This window comes from Malaclemys terrapin, chromosome 9 (genome assembly GCF_027887155.1).
Source record: "Malaclemys terrapin pileata isolate rMalTer1 chromosome 9, rMalTer1.hap1, whole genome shotgun sequence".
Taxonomy (NCBI): Eukaryota; Metazoa; Chordata; order Testudines; family Emydidae; genus Malaclemys; species Malaclemys terrapin.
In genome coordinates this window covers 97,118,172-97,137,753 of record NC_071513.1, presented here as the reverse complement: position 1 = coordinate 97,137,753, position 19,582 = coordinate 97,118,172, and the positions used below count along the sequence as shown (strand labels likewise).

General features: G+C 42.0%; 1 protein-coding gene across 1 annotated transcript in view; it reads left to right on the top strand.

Moving 5' to 3' along the window:
- Positions 1 to 12,271, top strand: part of DCUN1D1 (defective in cullin neddylation 1 domain containing 1) — a 35,529-nt gene extending 23,258 nt beyond the window's left edge. Inside the window, exons 3-7 of the mRNA XM_054040403.1 lie at positions 372 to 540; positions 1,177 to 1,307; positions 7,537 to 7,619; positions 7,906 to 8,002; positions 9,431 to 12,271. Coding sequence (XP_053896378.1) covers positions 372 to 540; positions 1,177 to 1,307; positions 7,537 to 7,619; positions 7,906 to 8,002; positions 9,431 to 9,510 — 560 coding nt within the window. The 3' untranslated portion in view covers positions 9,511 to 12,271. The remainder of the gene's footprint in view (positions 1 to 371; positions 541 to 1,176; positions 1,308 to 7,536; positions 7,620 to 7,905; positions 8,003 to 9,430) is intronic.
- Positions 12,272 to 19,582: the final 7,311 nt, after the last annotated feature.

The window sequence follows — 19,582 nt, the reverse complement described above, 5'->3', positions numbered from 1 at the left end:
GTGTAAATCAGTAAAAATTGAGCTCCTTTAATAAAAAAAACCTGGTAATTTATCAGTGAAAATCGATAAAAAATGAAAACGCAGCACACTGTCTCTACAGTATCTGTTCAGTGGATACAGAGAGGATTTCACTGTACAGAGCTTTCGTTCCAATAATAGTCACGAACCTTAACATTTTCTTACAAATTGAATCTGAAGTGTATATTTTTTAAAAGTGCTTAAATATCCCCTTTTAATGTGACTTATTCCAGAGGTGATTTTGTGCATGTATCTGTTTGTGTTTGTGTTTGTTCATGTGTGAAGGAACTTACTACTTCAAAATCATGGAAGATTTGATGTTTGTTTTTAATCTTTATTATTGTATTCCAAAGATCCTCAAGATGAAAATAAAATTGGCATAGATGGTATACAGCAATTTTGTGATGACCTAGCACTTGACCCAGCCAGTATTAGCGTACTGATCATTGCATGGAAATTCAGAGCTGCGACACAGTGCGAGTTCTCAAAGCTGGAATTTATGGATGGGATGACAGAATTAGGGTAAGTATGCAACAGGTAAAAGAAACTTAGCAGTGTAACATACTGGAGAAAGCTGGAACTAAAAGGAAAATATGTCCATTTTTAGCAATTCAGAACTGAATTATGTCTTCTCAAAATTTGTCTAGTATCTGCCTTCTATAAATATAGAAATACATCTTCTATAAATTTGGCAGAAGTTATAAGCAAACCCAAATAAAGGGCAAAATGCTGCTTGCTTTAAACATGTGACTAGTCCCATTGGCTACAACAAAACGAGTGAATAAAAGAAGGATTTGGCCCAAAGGCCAAAATGTTTGGGGCCATTTATCTAAGAATGTAGTTTCTTTGCCCTGCATCAGAGCTCTAGTTTTTGTTTTCTAAGAACATTCTGACAGACTTTTAATTATTCTAGATTACATATATCTGATTATCAACCAGCTTCTTCAAATGCCAGTGTGAAAAAACATTTTTTTAAAAAGCAGCTGAAATTGTTTCATAAACAGACTTGTTACGGACTTGCTGAAATTAGTTTGCATAATCCTTCTGTATTAAAGCAACTAAGGATTGTCCATAGTAGATAAGGTTTTAAAAATAAATTTAGCATGTCATTTTGACAAAATGAATAATACACAGAAAAACTTGCTTTTTAAAATACAGATGTGACAGCATAGAAAAACTAAAGGCCCAGATTCCTAAAATGGAACAAGAATTAAAAGAGCCAGGAAGATTTAAGGATTTTTATCAGTTTACTTTCAACTTTGCAAAGAATCCTGGACAGAAAGGTTTAGGTATGTATTCTTAATTGTAAACACTTGTGATATAGTTACTAGAAACTGTCTCTAATACTTACTGTAGTAAGTGAAACTATTATTGTGATCCAGTTAAACTAGCCATGGGATAAAAATATACTTCACTGTGGTAAAATATAGATGTCAGAACTAACTTGAAGGTCAATGCCAGATTTTCAAATTCACAGAGATTTCCTGCGGCCTTATGAACTGAATGTTTCAATTTAACATATGAGGGTGCATTCTTCCCTTCAGAGTACAGTATGTGCAAAATTCCCATTAAAGTGAACATGTTATGATTTCATACTAAAAATATAATTAAAACTTCTAGAATTTGCAACCATGAGCAAATAGCCTAAATTTCAACTGTAAGTGTGAGTTTGTGTATAGGTACAGACTTGCACAAAGTCTCTCATACCACTAAAAATACAGGTAAATTTCTTTGCAATCTACAATTCAGGTATTGCCAAGTAATTTCCACATAACAGGCATGATTAGATTTTCATCTCATTGCATCTACAGTCAAGATCTTAAGCACAATTCAGGGCCTGTTGGATCTATAGTTTTTCTCTTTGGAGAAAGATTGCAAAATGAGGACAAATTCCAGACTATAAAACTCAATGACACACACAAATCATGGTTTCTATCATTTTATCTCAGCGCTTCCCCCTTGATAGTCATAGCATCGAGTGTCCAAATGAAGTGGAAGAACTACTCACTAGGAAAAAGTCATTGAGGGGCGGGGGGGGGAGGGGTAGTTTGTTACTAATTACGGTAAATGAAATAACTGTTAATGCAGAATCCTAGAATCTAGCTTTTGCATTCCTTTACTTTTAACAGCAGTATTAACTGGGCCAGGATGCACATCCTTTGTTGTATTATATGCATTTTATGCCATTATAATGTAGCTACTCGTTTAATCAGAAAGTCAGGAATAGAAACAGGCCATATGTACAGTGCAATTAAGGTTCCAAAAGCAACTCCTATTTCCTGATTTTCTGTCATTTGAACTGTTTCATGTTAAACAATGGACATGAATTTTTTTCATTTAATGAGGGGAATTAGGGCAGTGAAAAATCTGCAGCTATTTTATTTGCAGCTTGCAAACTTTTATTAATTTCCCCAGTGGAAGTTTCTAGAACCAACAAATGTGCACAGTACTTCACATTTGTGCATGGTGAAACTGTTTATGTTCTACTGGATGTGATAAATCTGCAATTTGCACATGGACCGATCTTTGTTAAAAAATTAGCAATGTCTGTTCTCCATGAGGACACTGTCTGTGCCAATCTTCAAACTTTCCTGTACTCTCAGTAGGCCTGGCTGGGTATTTTAAGTTGGAGTGGAATAAGTGGTTTTCACTACACACAGACCTGTTGATGTAAGTACACTGTTGTATAGACGTATAGGCTGAGTCTTACTCCCATGTGGAGTCACTAGCAGAATTGGGGTTGAACATGGAAAGTTTCAACCTCAACAGTGAATTTTACAGAAGAGTATATGTATTTGAGAGAGAGATAATATGGAAATAGTTTTGCAACCTGAACCATAACAATAGCTTCTGATTACCATGGTGATGTTTAGTATTTATATAGTATTTTCAATTTTCAAATAGTTTTGCAAATGTTAACTGATTAATACTCTGTAACATCCTTGTGAGGTAGCTATCGCCTTATATAATTAATTTTGAAATAGAGCCATGAAAGTCGTGATTTTCCTCAAAGCTTCAGAACACACATGTCAGAGCTGGGGGCATATCATAGGAGTTTCTGACTTCCAGTTCTGTGCTTAGACCATAACTCTGGTTTCCTCTGTCCACATTTCTCACACAAGGAGAAGCCTATTAGTTTCTTTTCTTGCTGGCTTATTTCCATACAGGACTGAGCATATACAGAACAATCAAACATACATCCCGGGAACGATAGATAATTTGTTTTTGAGACCTCAATGAAAATGATTAAGCAAGAAAAATAATCCTTTTTCATTTTCCTTCAGCCTTCTTATTGCTTCTTCAGGGAGGCCAGCCTCTAAGAATGATATAAAAAAAAGATATAGACAAATATAACTTTTAGATTTGTATGTTTTACCTGTAGTAATTATTAATTTGTATTACAGTAGTTCTCTAAGTACATAATAAATAGCTCTGAAGATCAGGATATGGGGGGAAGCCTTTTGATTAAAATGTAGTCTCATCATGTTTTCCCTTTTCCCCACTCCCTGTGTCTGGAGTTATCACCCTCCCATGGAAAAGATTTCATGGTAACTGTTTACTAGAGGTAAAATGATACATGAACAGACACATACGTTTAGTTTTGTAATCCGGTTATGGCATACATGTCTGGAAGGAGTTTGAATTTCTTTGCTTTGATTTTATGCATTGGGAGGAAAATTGGACTTTAGTATCTTAAAACAAAATCTATAAACGTGTGTAGTATGGAGGAATAGAAAGAGACCCATCAACTGTTACTAATTGCTGCTATAGAAATTCATTGTCTAAAAGCTTGCTTTCTAATAGGTTCTGTGTCCTTGAATGACACTTTCAATGTGTTTGGCCCTCCAAATTTACCTTCCTTAAAGTAAAGTGGCCCTGCTTTGAGCAGGGGGTTGGACTAGATGACCTCTTGAGGTCCCTTCCAACTCTGATATTCTATGATTCTAAAAACGTATCTAGTGGAATCCCTTTAGGAAATTTAAAATATGTTGTGAAGTGTTTTGATAAACTGCTGCTTGAGCTCACTGTTTGTCAGAACCTAGATGATTAGCTGTTGATTGAATCTAATTTATTTCCAACAATTTTTCTGAGGTGCTGTGTGATGTGCATCGTGCAAGTCACTCCAAATGAGTGTCAGTAAAACTCTCCCCTCATGTATTCAGCTTATGCCACAAATATATAATATTTCTAAAAGCTTTTGTTTAATTAGTGGCATAAACAAAATACATGGGAGTGTGGTATAAAGATTTGATTATTTGCACTTATTTGGACTGACTTGCATTATTTGTTTGTGGCTTCAACATTCATGAGTATTGCAGCCATTTTAAACACTCATGCCAGTAAAATCTAAAACTCTTTATTGTCCATTTTCATCCTCTTACTATAGGCAGGGCTGGTGGCAGTGCTTCCTATTCATTTCCCATATATAAGATACTACTATAAGTTGCTTATAACTTTTCCAAACTTTAACTGTTGGCTAAAATGTTCTATGCTAAGTGTGTGGCTCAGACTGATTTTTTTTGTTTGTTTTTTGGAAAATTTCAGCCCAAAACAATTCACTTGTTCCTGAGAACAGGGCTAGGGGAAAAAAATACATTGTTTCCCCCTTGTTTAAAATTTGGTGACCTTTTCTTTGAAAAACTTTAGTGCCCCTGTGCTTTGGAGCAGGGACTCAACATTTGGCAGAGGTGGTTGTCCTTTGTGTCAGGAATATCCCAGTGAAAATCTGCCCAAATTTAACTAAGTTATAAGTAAGGCTATGAGTCTATCACGGATTCTGTGACTTTCCAGGACCTCCGTGACTTCTGCAGCAGCTGGTGCCACTGGCCCAGGGACCGCCTGAGCAGCACGGGCAGCCTGTGGGCCAGCTGCACCGGTCGTTGCTGGGGCAGTCTCGGGCCACAGTGCCTCTGCTCCTCCCCCAGCAGCAGCAGGAGTTTGTGTGGGAGGGGGCTCCGGGAGGGGGTGAGGGCTCCGGGCAGTGCTCGGGGGTGGGGGGAGGGGCTTCCTGGAAGTGGCAACGTCCCTCAGCTCCTAGGCAGAGGCGTGGCCAGGCAGCTCTGTACACTGCCTCTGCCCGCAGGTGCTGCCCCTGCAGCTCCCATTGGCCGCAGTTCCTGGCCAATGGGAGCTGCGGAGCCGGTGCTAGGGGCGGGGGAAGCGCGTAGAGCCCCCAATGCCATCCCTTTGCCTAGGAGCTGAGGGACATGTTGCTGCTTCCAGGGAGCCACACGGAGCCAGGTAGGGAGCTTGCCAGCCCCCCAACTCTTCCTCCCCTCCCCCCCGTCTAGCAGCAGTGGGGGTCCCGGGCCACCACCACCCTCCCCCGAGCACCGAACATTTAGTCAGGAGTATATAGTCATGGACAGATCACGGGCAGTGAATTTTTGTTTTGTTTTTGTTTTGACATTTACGATTATTAGGGTGACCTTACCTCTATTTCCATACTATTTCTTGTGGGTTTTAAAATGTACTCCTAAGTTTGAATTTCCTGACTTTTTTTTTTTAACAGTTGTCCTTTCCATTATTTTCCTAGAATGTCTTCCCCTGAAGTTACTTATGCATGTCCTAACCTTTATCTTAACAAAAGTTTGGTTGGTTGTTTTATTTTTACTTTGGTTTAAGAATAATGAAGGCTGCTAGTTTCACTAGAATTATGTTTTAAGGTCCTTGATTGGCCACAGGAATATAACATATGGTTCTCATGGATGCAAATTGAAATGCGCAGCTCATTACTGTTTGTTTGTATAGTACACCTCTACCCTGATATAACACGAATTCGGATATAACGCGGTAAAGCAGCACTCCGGGGGGGCGGGGCTGTGCACTCCGGTGGATCAAAGCAAGTTTGATATAACGTGATTTCACCTATAACACGGTAAGATGTTTTGGCGTTATATCGGGGTAGAGATGTACTATAATGTGCATGGAATTTGACAGCTTTTACCTATCTGGTATGCCTACTACGTTTCATATTCATAATACTTACTTTTTCTAACTTCTTACCCTCAAGTAGTGTGACCAGCCAAACATAGTCTGTATTTCTTGGAAAGGCACCAATAGCTTTTTAACTAAGATTTAAGTGGAGCATCAGTTTAATATCTGAAACGTCCTCCAGTAAGTGGGGACAGACTCAAATTTCTGACCGCTAAGAGCCTAATAAGATTTCTTAAGTTTTAGTGCATCCTTGGTATTTTCAAATATAATGGCATATCGTGTCCATCCACAAAACACATCAGATCAAAATTTTTATCTGCCTCTGGAAGCCCTGAACTTAAATTTTTTGGGTGAAATCTGGACCCAAATGAAGTCACTGGAAAAACTCCCATTGACTTCAGTGGGGCCACGATTTCACTCTGTATTTGTCTGGAGGGGCTATGATGAGGTGATTGCTCTATTAGACTTGTTAGAGGAGCACTGTTAAAGTTATTGGGAAAGGGGGAGAGACTTTTGGCACTGGGAATAAGTCAGTAAGAATTTTCAGGTGTGACCAGCATAGGTACTCATATTGGCAGATAAACATATTTAATCTAGAAGTCTTCAATATTACTTTAAAAAATGCATTGGTTTGTCTGAAAAAATAATCTAACAGGATGCCTGTGCTTTTTACTTCTTAAAATATGGATTGGTTATGGACAAGACAAATTGGTACGCTCCAGAAGATGTAAGACTTTCTGGATGCAGACAAGTTGAAAGGTGGAGCCAGTTAGGCTGACAGTGATTCTCTCTTGGTGGTATTGAGATTTTTGAATGTTCATTTGAAGAGTTTATTCTCTCTTAATTGATTATGTAAACTAAAGTTGTTTGGGGTACATGCACATACTTCAGTAGTCCTGATTTGTTCCTAACTTTGAGGAATACAGGCCCACTCAAAATAGAGAGAGATTGAAAGTGACCCTGAAAAATTGACTTAAAACGGGCAGGAAATCCACATTGGCCATCATAAAGACAACCACCTAATGTACATAGTCTTTCCGGGGATGCTTGTCCTAAAGGAAATCTGTTCAGCGATTTGAAAATTTGACAAGACCATTTTGCAACTCTAAAACCTGTAACAAAGTTGCTCTAAAAATAAAATTATAGCAAACTAGGTTATGGGAATTGCATTTGATTAAATACGATTAAAGGAGCCTAATCCAGCAAATGATGTGGAATTCTTATTGAAGTCAATGGTATCTCTTTGTGTAGAGCAAAAAAAGTTAAAAAATCTGTTGTATGCTTTGGGCAGAGTAATTCTTAACCTGAATAATTAAAATACATTTTCAGATCTTGTATGCCCCAGGGGTCAGACCTAAATCTAAGGGTTAGTTCATCTGAAACAAACCCACCAGTTTCCTCAGTTTTAATTACCTTTTAAAAAATTTGGAAAGAACCTAAGAGCATTCTTGCATTGAGAGTTAATTTTATTTCACCTTCATTAGTTTAGTTTATAGTCCAATCAGGCTTGGTGAAAATACCTGTGGAGAAAATGTATATTTCAAATATATCTATAAGAGTAACATATTTTTAATATTGCAGATTTAGAAATGGCTATAGCCTACTGGAATTTAGTACTTAATGGAAGATTTAAATTCTTAGACTTGTGGAACAAATTTTTATTGGTAAGTTTAAACCTTATTCTATAATATAAATTGGGCTGCAATAGGTTTGTGGGATTTTTTTTAGTTTGGAAGATGAATCCATGTGTATTTAAGTCTTTGAAGAGATCACATAACTTATTTTGACAGAGCATTCTTTTGTGATGCATGGATGTTGCAGTTTTTGGCAAATACAGTAAAAACTTAGTTGAGGGTGACTTGCATATATTCAGGGATTTAATATTGAATATTCAGACTTTAAAATTAATTTTGTTCATGGTTTTTAAACTCAGATTTTTTTCCCAAATAGGAACATCATAAAAGATCAATACCTAAGGATACCTGGAACCTTCTTTTAGACTTCAGTACAATGATAGCAGATGATATGTCTAATTATGATGAGGAAGGTAATATTTACATTTTGTTTTCTCAGTTTCTCTGTGTGTGTGTGTGTGTGTGTGTGTGTGTGTGTACACATTTAGCAGCGTGTCGCTGGGGTAGCATATCTGACTAGTGACTGGCAATCAGAATGTGCGCAGAACAGCATGTGACTTTTTCTGGGGTTCGAAGACGTTCTCTGCCACATAGCTGATGAGGACTAAGCCTACTAGCACAGGAGAAAAATACTTGTGCTGTCACTTCCCCAAAGCCAGGAGATTACTTTTTTTTTTTTTTTTTTAACATCTTCACTCCTCTCCTGCTCCCAAAAAGTCAGCTCTTCCCTGCATAAAACAAATTGTCTCCAACTCTACCACACATAAATAAAAATAAATTTACCCACCCAGTTCTTGCATCCTCCAACAAATCAACTAATGATGCCCCTCTTCTTCCCCCCTCCCCCCATCTCCTTGCATGGCTTCTCTGTTTCTGCTGTTCCTCAGCAGAGGAACAGTTTTATGTTCTTTAGCCACCAGTTACTGATTTGTCAGCGTTTCAGATCTTATATTTAAGTGAAGGTGGGAACACACAGAATGAAAAACATATGAAGAGGGTAGTATTTAGAATTGGATAATCACTGAGTGCACCGTATTTTCATCGGGTAAATTCATTTAATCTGCAAGGTTTTCTTCAAGACCCATCCCCTACACTTTCTGCAGTAGCAGCAAATTTTTTGTTTGAAATGTGGTGACATGCTGATGTCAACATATGAACATGACATAAGTATGAAATCCTATTGTAATTATTTTGGTGTTCTTGTGCTGTTAGCTGGGTGCGTGCATTCACAATTATTAGAATTCCTTCACACTTGCTGCCATTCTGGAGACCCAGATTTGAGTTTTGGTTCCCATTTAGGTTAGCCAGGTGAGATGAGCGCTGTGGAGATTGTGCTGTCGTACTCTCACCCCTCTCGGGCCAATTATCATGTTGATTGGCTCTAGGGGGACCAGATGTCCTGATTTTATAGGGACAGTTCTGATTTTTGGGTCTTTTTCTTATATAGGCTCCGATTACCCCCTGCCCCCTATCCCGATTTTTCACATTTGCTATCTAATCACCCTAATTGGCTCTGAAAGGAGTTTTTTTTCCAGCTTTTCTTGGTTTAAAAAAAAAAAAAGGATGATTTTTATGTCATGATACCTGAAAAATTGGGTGTGTTTAATTTGTGTGGCATGGGGGAGGTCTTAGTTGAGGAAAAAAATCTTAACCAGATATTAAATCTCAAGAAACAGAATGAAATGAAGATTATTCATTTAAAACTTTAAACAGGAAAGATAAATCGTCAAGAATCTATTTTGATGTAAAGAGGCTTTTTTAAACCGAATAGCTCTACATTGGAAGAAATGGGATTTGTTCACCTGATTTCTTATGTGCTCTTGCTTGTTCTTTCCTTTCAGGAGCATGGCCAGTTCTTATTGATGACTTTGTGGAATTTGCACGCCCTCAAATTGCTGGGACAAAAAGTACGACAGTGTAGCACTAAAGGACCCTTCTAGAATATACATAGACTGTACAAATAAATACAACGGAAAATTGCACAGTCAATTTCTGCTGGCTGGACTGAACTGAAGATCAATCCTCACCATAAGGGTTGAGGGTTGAGACAAACGTTTAAGGATACATCTTGGACCATATCATTCATTCATCTAACGGTGGTTTGGGCTTCTCTTGTAGTCTGAACCACCTTTGCCAGTTATAATTCCAGCATAGTGGATTTCATCATATTTTTGTGGACCACCTTTGTTTACTCTCCCATAAGTCTTAGAAGCTTTATGATGATTATTTTGAGATTTCTGGTTTCGCATAAAGCACAATGCTGTCTTCATGAGACAACCGTTGTCTGGCATCTGCATTACACAGATCAACATCACAAATGGTTTTTTTTTTTTATTCCTTAAATATACACTTTGGGCTAGTTGCAAAGACTATACTGATAGCACTTCCTATAAGAGTGATATATTTAAGTGTACTGGGTTCGATTTTTTTTTTTTTTCTTTCTTTCATGGCAGATTACAGGTATTGTCTAAATGAGTTTTGAGTATCTGATTAAAACAATTGTAGAAACAACCAACAAAAACAAGAATGTTGATACTGGGAAATCTAGGTGCCTATATGAAAGGTTTTATTGTATGTCACCCATCTTTGAAAGGAGTTGAAGTACTACACAACTACTGTGCACTTGTAGCACCCCTGGTTTAATATTATAGTCAGCCTCCAGTGAGCTTCATTGAGACACGCTACGTGCATAACAGAATCTAATATTCTCTAGATTATTATCTAATCCAATTTCATTACAGTTTTGAAATGCTTATCTGTCTCTCCAGGAAGGTGTTTTCATTTTTGTGGAAATCTAAAACTTGAACAATATACTGAATTTGTGTCTTATGTTTTGTACACAATACAGTATTTTAAATTCAGACATGGGTTTTGATGGTTGCGGTATGAAATAACAAATGAACCTGCTTTATAAGAGGGTGGCAAATCTGATACGAATCTGAGTTTTTGAAGTGATTATCACAGGCCATTTAAGTTACATTTTTACAACATATAGGTACTGCCTTTATGGACAAAGCCCATTTTCTCAGTTACTTACTTTGTTGGGATTTTTACAGGTCATTGTGGTTGCCAATTACAGATATTAAAAGTAAAACTTTCTCAAACAAGCATAGATCAGATGCAAAATACTACACTGGCTTCTTTTGTTTCCTTACATTATTTTGTTGATCACTACTACTTCTATTTGTCTCACTGCACATAACTAAATTAGAACTGATTTCACTTCAAAGCTGGATTTTATCTTGTTGTGTGCTTTTTAACATTACAGGAGCCCTTGAATTTCTTTCATCCTGAAAATGCTTTTTCACTCCTCAGTTGCTGACTTATGAAGAAGAGGCCATTGTTTTCTTGAAATAAAAACTTCTGTAAAACAAGCTAGAAAATGTTAAACTAGGATGTCTAAAAAAATTATTATAGTAATTATTAGGAATAGGGTACTTATTTGAATACTCCAGCCAGTCCCATGTTAAGGTCGTAATTACTGTTGAAATTAGTAAGTGGAACTTGCACTAAAACAGCAGTACACTTTTATGCAGATGCTAAAAAGATTTTAGGAAGAATTTAAGTATTAAACTGCTAAAACTTTTACCTTCTGTGCTTTGAAGTTGACTGAAAGGTAGGCTTCCCCTCATAGCAGTGCCCTTTTAATAAATCCCATTCATGCATTTATTTCAAGAATACAGTTCTACAAAATGCGTTGCAAATTTCTACGCCAGCTACTGGAATTGGCTATGCCAAAAATGTGTGTGATTTTTGTTTTGCTGCTTTCAGTATTTCCTTTTTCAATTTTGTGTAAATATCAATGGGGGACTTGAATTATGAAAACTTTACAAGGTATATATGCGTGCTGTTTTCTGTCTTAAGGGTTTTGGTACAGTTTCAGATTGATTAGTTCAAGTATGCTGTGTTTTGAGATGAGCTCTAATTAGCTTTTATCCCAATACAGATATGACCTTCACAAAAATCTGATATTGGTTAGTGGCATAATGCCATGGTGTTTTTAAAGAATATTCCTTATGAATGCGAGACCTTTTCAACAAAATAGTGTTGTCATCAGTTTGGTACTACACACTTATAATTACTGTGTAATTATAAAACAAAAATACATTACATAAAGCTTTGGATAATTATGTAGCAGAAAAGTTAAGGTTATTCATGCTGTAATGGCATCTTAGAATTTAACGAAACAAATGACTCTAGTTGGAAACAAGCTTGATTTAACAGTGTGGTTATTCTAAGGATAAATGCCTGGTTACAGGAAATATTTTGTATTGAAAAGTGCTCAGACATGTGGCCATGTGTTCTTCCTTTATATATGCGTGTGGCTGGGTTTTTTTTTTTTTTTAAAGAATTCAAACAGTTACCTACTTGGATTGCTTTAATTCATAAGTGCTTACGTCCTCAATTTGATGATGATTTCCCCTTAATGGATCAGTTTCATTTTGCCAAATGTCAAAAAAATGGGTTAAAAATTTGTAATCTGTTTTTATTACATTAAAAATGTACAAGATTAGACGTGCCCTGATATAAAACACTTAAGATCAAGATTCTATTTAGTAAAGAACATCTCTGCATATCTCTGTAAGTTCAATGTAACTTCTTACAAATCCCTCTCATTACCAACAGAGGCAATAAAGCTCTAGTGAAATTGCCATGACTAAATCTTCTCATGCATTGTTTTAGTCTATTGTTTGTAAAAGTTTATTTCTAGACTTTTTTAAAAATATGGAATACTATGTCCTGAATAAAACGTGCACTAAACGGCAAGCTTTTGGGGGGAGGAGGGGAGATCTAAGAACTGATACAACATCTTGCCTGCCACTTAATCGAAATGTTTACAGCTACAAAATGGAGCTATTTTTATCCAGCTATGCTGCATCGACATTAACTAGCGTGTGATGGACAATACCATAAGTACATGCAGTGCATTTGTTTAAATATGGCTGGTTTGAAGACGACAGTATATGAGTAAATGACTTTTTTTTACTGAGCATCATGTTATTAAATAAAGTAACTTATGAATTGCTTCAAAACTGTTTTACAATGAAATCCTTACTGAGAAATCCTTATTTAAAAAAGATATAATTTTTTAAAAATACGTTTAATAAACTTTTGTCATTCACACTTATTTATATAATTTTGCAAGAAGTCTCTGTAGATTTTATTTGAGCATTATCCATGGACTGTCATTAGGTTTTTAAATACTTGGTGCCAATAGCTTATCTGACCTCTACAGAAATCTAATGAAAGGCATACTTGGGAGAAAGTTAGATTTCATCTGAAAAAGTTTTTATTTTGTATGTTAATAGAAACACTTACTTGTGGTGTCATGTTAGTACCAGTAAACGCTTAATTGGAGAGAACTCCCATTTTTAAATAGAAAGGATTCATTGGCTGTTAACTTGCAATCAAATTACAATTTGCTAATTGCTCATAGATTTTTAAAGCCAGAAGGGACCATTGTAATGATCCATTGTGACCTGCCTAGCGCTGGTCAGAGAACCTCACTTACTCCTCAAGCCTTTCTCTCCGAGCATAGCTTTTAGAATGCGAGTGTCTTGGTTTAAAGATCTTCAAGTGATGGAGAATCCATCACATCCCTTGGTAAGTTGTTCCAATGTTTCCAACAGTCTCTGTTTAAAAAATAAAATACGATTTCTCCTTATTTCTATTCTAGCTTAGCTTCTAAGCATTTGAGCTCATTATGCCCTTTTCTGATAGAGCCATTTCCTATCAGAAATTTCTTTCACATGTAGGTACTTGCAGACCATAATTAAGTCACTTCTTAACCTCTCAGATCTTACAAGTGATCACTGTATTTGTTGGTGTCTTTTTTGGGGGGGGGGGGAATCTCATTTTTGTAAGCAAGTAGGTTTTAAGTGAGGTGAAACGTGGGAGTACCCAAAATCAATCAGGCTCGTGAAAGGGGTACGGTCAGCTGGAGGGGTTGAGAACCACTGCTTTACAGGGCACAGCACAGAGACTAGATAATGACTTTCCTCATTAAACTGAACAATGGAGGGTGCCCTATGGCAAAAGGCAGTGACAGAGCTCAGACTTACGGCTCTGAAAAAGGCTGGGAAGGGAGGATTGAAGGGCAGGGCTCGCTACTTCCCTGTCTGTCCCAGCTGAAATGAGGGTCTAGAAAAACAACAGGAAGTCAGAGATTATTATTTGCATTGTGGTAGCACCTAGGAGCCTCAGTCATTGACCAGATCCTCCCTCTGCTAGGCACTGTTTGAACAACAAAAACACAGTCCCTGCCTCAAAATGCTTAAAAACAAAGTATATAACAGATTAGCAGAAGATTAAATGGAAGCCTTCCTCTCTCCAAAGTCACAATATCTTACTACTTCTGTTAAATAGCTCCCCTCCTGCCCCTGAGTGTCTTTGCAGGCAGGTCGCAGAAGCCTTGTATTTTGTGACCTCTCTGCTCTCCTGCTTGTAATGATGCCTTTTGACAACTATTTCTGGGTATGTTGCTTGCTGCAGGCAAAGACTTGATGTGTGCTTTCAATAACGGGATCTTCTGGCCTATTTTTAACAGGTTCTTAGTTACCTTTTGTATCAGGCTGACAGGGTTGCCTTTCGCCAGGCCTCTGTTATGTCCTCAATCAGAAATTTCTCTGTCTTCCAATTTTGTTTTGTTTTTAACTCCTTCTCCCTCTGTTGAAATGTTTTAAATCTGCATGTGGGTGGCAGTTCAGAAATTGTTCCTCCTTTGATGTCGATAATTTTGTTTGTAATCATTAATTTTTGCATGGGCCAGCGTGCACGGCTTTTTAACTTCAAATGTTTTCATATTGAAGTGTGTTGCAGACATTGGGTGAAAAAGTGTGAAAAAGCGGGACGGGGTGGGGGGTAATAGGCACCTAGAGAAGAAAATGCCCCAAATACCGGGACTGTCCCTATAAAATAGGGACACCTGGTCACCCTATGCAGACAAGGACTTTTCTCGCATGCTTACCTTCTTCACTAGCCCATTCATCTCCTAACTTTACAGTGCTGCAGCTTTCTCGCTCAGAGGTATGAAAAAACACCCCCCTGAGCGCAGTAAGTTTCAGCAGGGCCACCCAGAGGATTCAGGGGGCCCTGGGGCAAAGCCGGAGCCCGCCCCTGCCCTCCACCCAGCGCTGCCAGAACCCCCCCCCAGCACTGCGCCTGTGCCGCCGGAGCACCCTCCCCCCCCCCATGCCACGCTCCCCCCGCCGTCCCTCACCAGGTGCCGCCCCAACCATGTGCTTGGTTGCCTGGTGCCTGGAGCTGGCCCTGCTGCCACCTGGTAGTAATTGTAATAGATCTGATTACTATGTTCTGCATTTATAAAGGGCCCTTTGCTGTGGAGAAGTGCTCCAGCTGCCACAGCAGTTAAAAGCAGGCCGGCCGAGGTAGACACAGCAGTCAAGTTACTGCAATGTTTGACAGGAAGAAAGCAAATGAAAAACTAAATGAAATCTCAAACTCAACTCAGTTGATCTTGCCCCATAGCTCTTGAAATGAGCCACCTAGTTCATTTTATTCACGCTCTGCATTTGCACTAGAGCTGGTTGTGAACTTGAGGACCACTGTGTGGGGACGTGAGGGACCGTCTTTTTGTTCTGTGTTTGCACAGCACCTAACGCAATGGGCCTTTGTCCATGACCAGGGCTCCTAATTTGAGCTCAGAACTTGCATGATGAGGATAAGTGGACCGTTACTGCCGGATGTGAACTATTGATCCTGTGTCAAGTGGGGGGACATGGTATTTACTACTGTCAATCAGCAGAGTACATATAACCCAAGTGCAAAGACACGCCAAAGGGTATATTACTGACTGGAGTTAAGGTTTATGGCAGAAAATTATTGCCCTGCAAGTTAACAGCACAACTGGGTTTTCAGGGTAGAGCTACGTACACAGACACCGCTTTAGGTTACCACACAATGTGCTGTGTGACCATTAGCACGGGGCGGAGACCAATGAAGTCTCCTGTCAGTCAGGCTGCAGACTGGCCTGGAGTCCATTAAAATCAGCCTGGTTTGCCAGTCATTACAGTGCTGGGATACACAACCTGAAGGGTGTCATAGGGAAACTCTAACCCCCACAGTACATTTTTAAGGGCTATGTGAAGAAAAAACGGACTGAGTTTTGGACTGTAGAAATGCAAAGGGGTCGTTTCCTCTTGAGGGGGAGAATTTCTGCTTCCAAAAGTCAATGCTGTGCTTACAAGCCAAGTTTTCCAGACAAGTACTGAGCAGGACACAGCATTGTCCAGACCCAGCGGGAGCTATTTCCAAATGCCGGGCTTGCCCTTCCTGGCTGAGGCCTGACAAACTCATTGCAGAGAATACTCCTAAATACCCCCACCGCTGCTCCCCCTTCCACTCGTAGCTCTGTGCACTCCCTGCCGCCGGTCATTCACCCATAACCACTGGATGTGCGCTGTGCGCTCTCTCCAGCCACCCCAGTTCTGTGCGGCCCCTGCAGCCAGAGTCACCCATAGCCACTGGTCGTGCTCTGTGTGCCCTCTCCAGACACCCGACCTTTGCGCGCCCCCCCTACCCACCGGTCGTGCTCTCCAACCACCCCAGCTCTGTTTGAATTCTGTGTGCCCCCTGCAGCCATAGCTACCAGATGCGCTCTCCAGCCACCCCCAGCTCTGCGCACCCCCAGCAGCCAGTCATCCACAGCCACCAGACGTGCTCTGGGCGCTCTCTCCAGCCACCCGCAGCACTCCTTGCAGCGGCGCTGCCTGGGAGACGCGCTGCGAGTGCAGCCAGAGCGCCTGCCCCCGGCCACCCCGTCCCCAGCAGCTGCCCGTTAGCGGTGCTGCAAGAGCGCGGGGAGCCCCCTAGCTCCCCTGTGGGCGCAGAGCCGCCGTGCCCGGCAGGAGCACACACATGGGGCGCAGCCGGGGGGGCGCCGCTTGCCGGTGGGGAGTCCGTGGCAGGGCTGGCACAGAGCCCATCCTCACCTCCCCATAGGGCCCGGGGCATGGCTGAGCGCCGCGCGGGACAGGACCAGCCTGCCCCACGCCAGCGCCTCCCTTCCGCTTACCTCCGCCCCCGGGGCCGGAGCGTGGGTCCTGCTCCGTGGGCAGCTCAGCCAATCGAGCCCCTGGAAAAGGGCAGCGCTGCAGGCGGCAGCAAATCCCGTAGCTCCGTGCGGCGGCCACCAGCGTCTCCCAGAAGCCCCCCCACCCCGGCGCCAGGGAAGGGATTATCGGCCAGGGCTCGCGGGGGCCCAGTGGGGCTCGGGGCAAATTGCCCCACTTGCCCGCCCTCCCCCCTGGGCGACCCTGAGTTTCAGCGCTGTAAAGCGCCAGTGTAGACAGTGCACCAGCGCTGGGAGCTGCGCCCCTGGGGGAGGTGGTGTGTTTAGGTTGCTGGGAGACGTCTCTTCCAGCGCCTTAACGTTGCCAGTGTAGACTAGCCCCTTGTTTGAATGCATTAGTATTGCAGTAGTACCTGCTAATCAAGGATCAGGGACCCATGGCGCTAGCCACCCTACGGATGCAGTGAAAAGAGCATCTCTGCCCCAAAGATCTTGCCGGCTACACCACTTACATGCTGCGCTCCCAGGCTGCTTTAGGGCTAGTCAACACAGATTCCACTGTGTTGCTGGAGAGCAGCATAGAGGGCGTCGCACTCCTCGTAGTCACTTTGCTGAAGTTGACTTGTTTGCCTTCTCCTGGATCTTGTAATATATTTTGGACATTAGGAAGCATTTCTACCCTGGAGCGACAACAATGGTTTTCCTGGGTGGGACTTGGCGTTTGATCAGACACACTAAAATAACGTGTAGCGAATAGGGATGTGTCTGTAATCCTGTGTTTGGAAAAGTCTCTAGTTTGTGAACAGGGGAGCTACTTCTGTGGCCCTCGTCTGGGAAGCGTCCAGAGCTTTAGGTTTAGTAACATTGTCTAGGGTGCTCGATTGTCTAGTAAAGTCACATACAATCATGTCCTGGGTTGAAATATCATGACTAAGAGCTTGTCTACACTGGCGCGTTACAGCACTGCAACTTTCTCTCTCGGGTGTGAAGAAACACCCCGAGCGCTGCAAGGCACCAGCGTAAAGAGTGCCCCAGCGCTGGGAGCTAGTCCCTTCGTGGAGGTGGCTCTCACCCAGCACTCTGCCGTGACTACATAAACCACGCGTTAGTGCTGCTGCGGCAGTGCTGTAACGTTACCGGTGTAGACTAGCCCTAAGGCTACGTTTTAGTCATGGGTATTTTTTACTAAAAGTCACAGACCGAGCACGGGCTGTAAACAAAAATTCACGGCCCGTGACCTGTCCATGACTTTTACTATATACCCTTGACTAAAAATGGGGGAGGGGGGAGTTTTGAGGTGATGCAGCCTGCGGGGGCGGGGGGGGGGTACCACATGTGCTGTGAGGGGCGTTGCCTGGCAGGGGCACTACAGGTGCTGGGGGCGATGATTGGCGGGTCTAGGGCAGGCTCTCTACCCAGCTTCATGTGCTGCCTCCACTCTGCCCCAAGCCCCAGTTCTACTGCAGCCAATGGGAACTGCGGGGGCGGTGCCTGCAGGTGGAGGCAGCGCGTGGAGCTAGGAGCTGAGGGAGGGAAATTCCTGTAACACTGCCCTGCACCCCAGCCCTGAGCCCTCCCACTCCCAAACTGCTGCGCGGGGGTGGGAGACTGCCCCAGCAGCGGCTAGTGCGACGGGCCCAAGGGCTGCCTGAGCTCCTCAGGCAGCCTCCGGCACACCAGCTGCTGCAGAAGTTACAGAAAGTCATGGAGTCCATGACTTCTGTGACCTCCATGAAAAACATGGAGTCTTAATCATGAACAAAGTTGATTTTCAAATAGTCTTCAAAAACTGATTGAAGACAAGCTTTGAATGTTCTAGCTACCCCTGATCAGGGAAGGTCTTTTTTTTCCAGTTCTACAAATGTTGCGGTCTAGCTTGATTTATGTATGTCTAGAATTTGCTAGCTGGTTGACTTTCTGGTGTTTTCCTTCCTCTTCTCCCCACTAGGGTTCTTCTCTTGGTGCCAGGGTATAGAACTACAATTATTCCCCTTGTAGTGCTGCACAGGGGCAAACCACAAGTGCATGGATTGCCTCACTCAGTCATTATTGAAGACAAGTGAAGCTGGAGAAGAGTGCATGTGGGTGTCGGGGGGAAGGGGTCTGAAACTATAGATCTCAACCTTTGCTTTGCCAAAGTTTTACTGTCAAGTGGAGTTAAAGCCTAGTAAAAATGATAGATATGAGCTTACTGCCTTATTCCAACATTTGCTAAAGAAGAGGGGAGCATCTTCGGAAGGAGCGAGGTGGCCTCCTACGCACTGGAACCCCTTCGTGGAGGGTGCGGAAGTGGTAGGAGGACACCGAGCTCAGGGAGAAAGGTTGATGTAGACATCTCCCAGTTGTACATTCCTTCCCAATCTTCAGTGTGTTTAATAGTCACAGCTCATTTACCTCCTCCCATTCCATAAGCACCCTGTGACGAACTGGGCCTGTTCTCACGGTGGTCTGTGAATGCTGACAGGGGAGTGTGCTGGGATAGTCTGCATTGCAGGATGGGATCTGCCCGAGGGCGCCCGAGGGCGCATACCTGAGTGTGTAACATGAGAACCCAGGAAGGGGTTGAAGGTGAGGTGACTCCTTAGCCCGGGAAACTGAACAAAGGCTGTGGGAGGGGTCGAAAAAGGAGAGTGCTGGAAGCAGGCTAGAAGGAGGCTGGAGAGATGGCTGGGGGGCAGAGATGGCTCTGACCCCCCAAAGGGGGGTGGGCTGGCATGCCCTGGGACCCCAAGCTGGACCTAACTGAGGGGGGCCCTGTTGTCTGTGCCTGCAAGACCTGTCTTGGACTGTATTCCTGTCATCCAAATAAACCTTCTGCTTTACTGGCTGGCTGAGAGTCATGATGAATCGCAGGAAGCCGGGGGTGCAGGGCCCTGAGTCCCCCAATACTCCGCAACAACTGGTGGCAGCGGCGGGATCTACTGCACCCCGTGGACGGCGCTTCCTGCAGTAAGTGACTGGG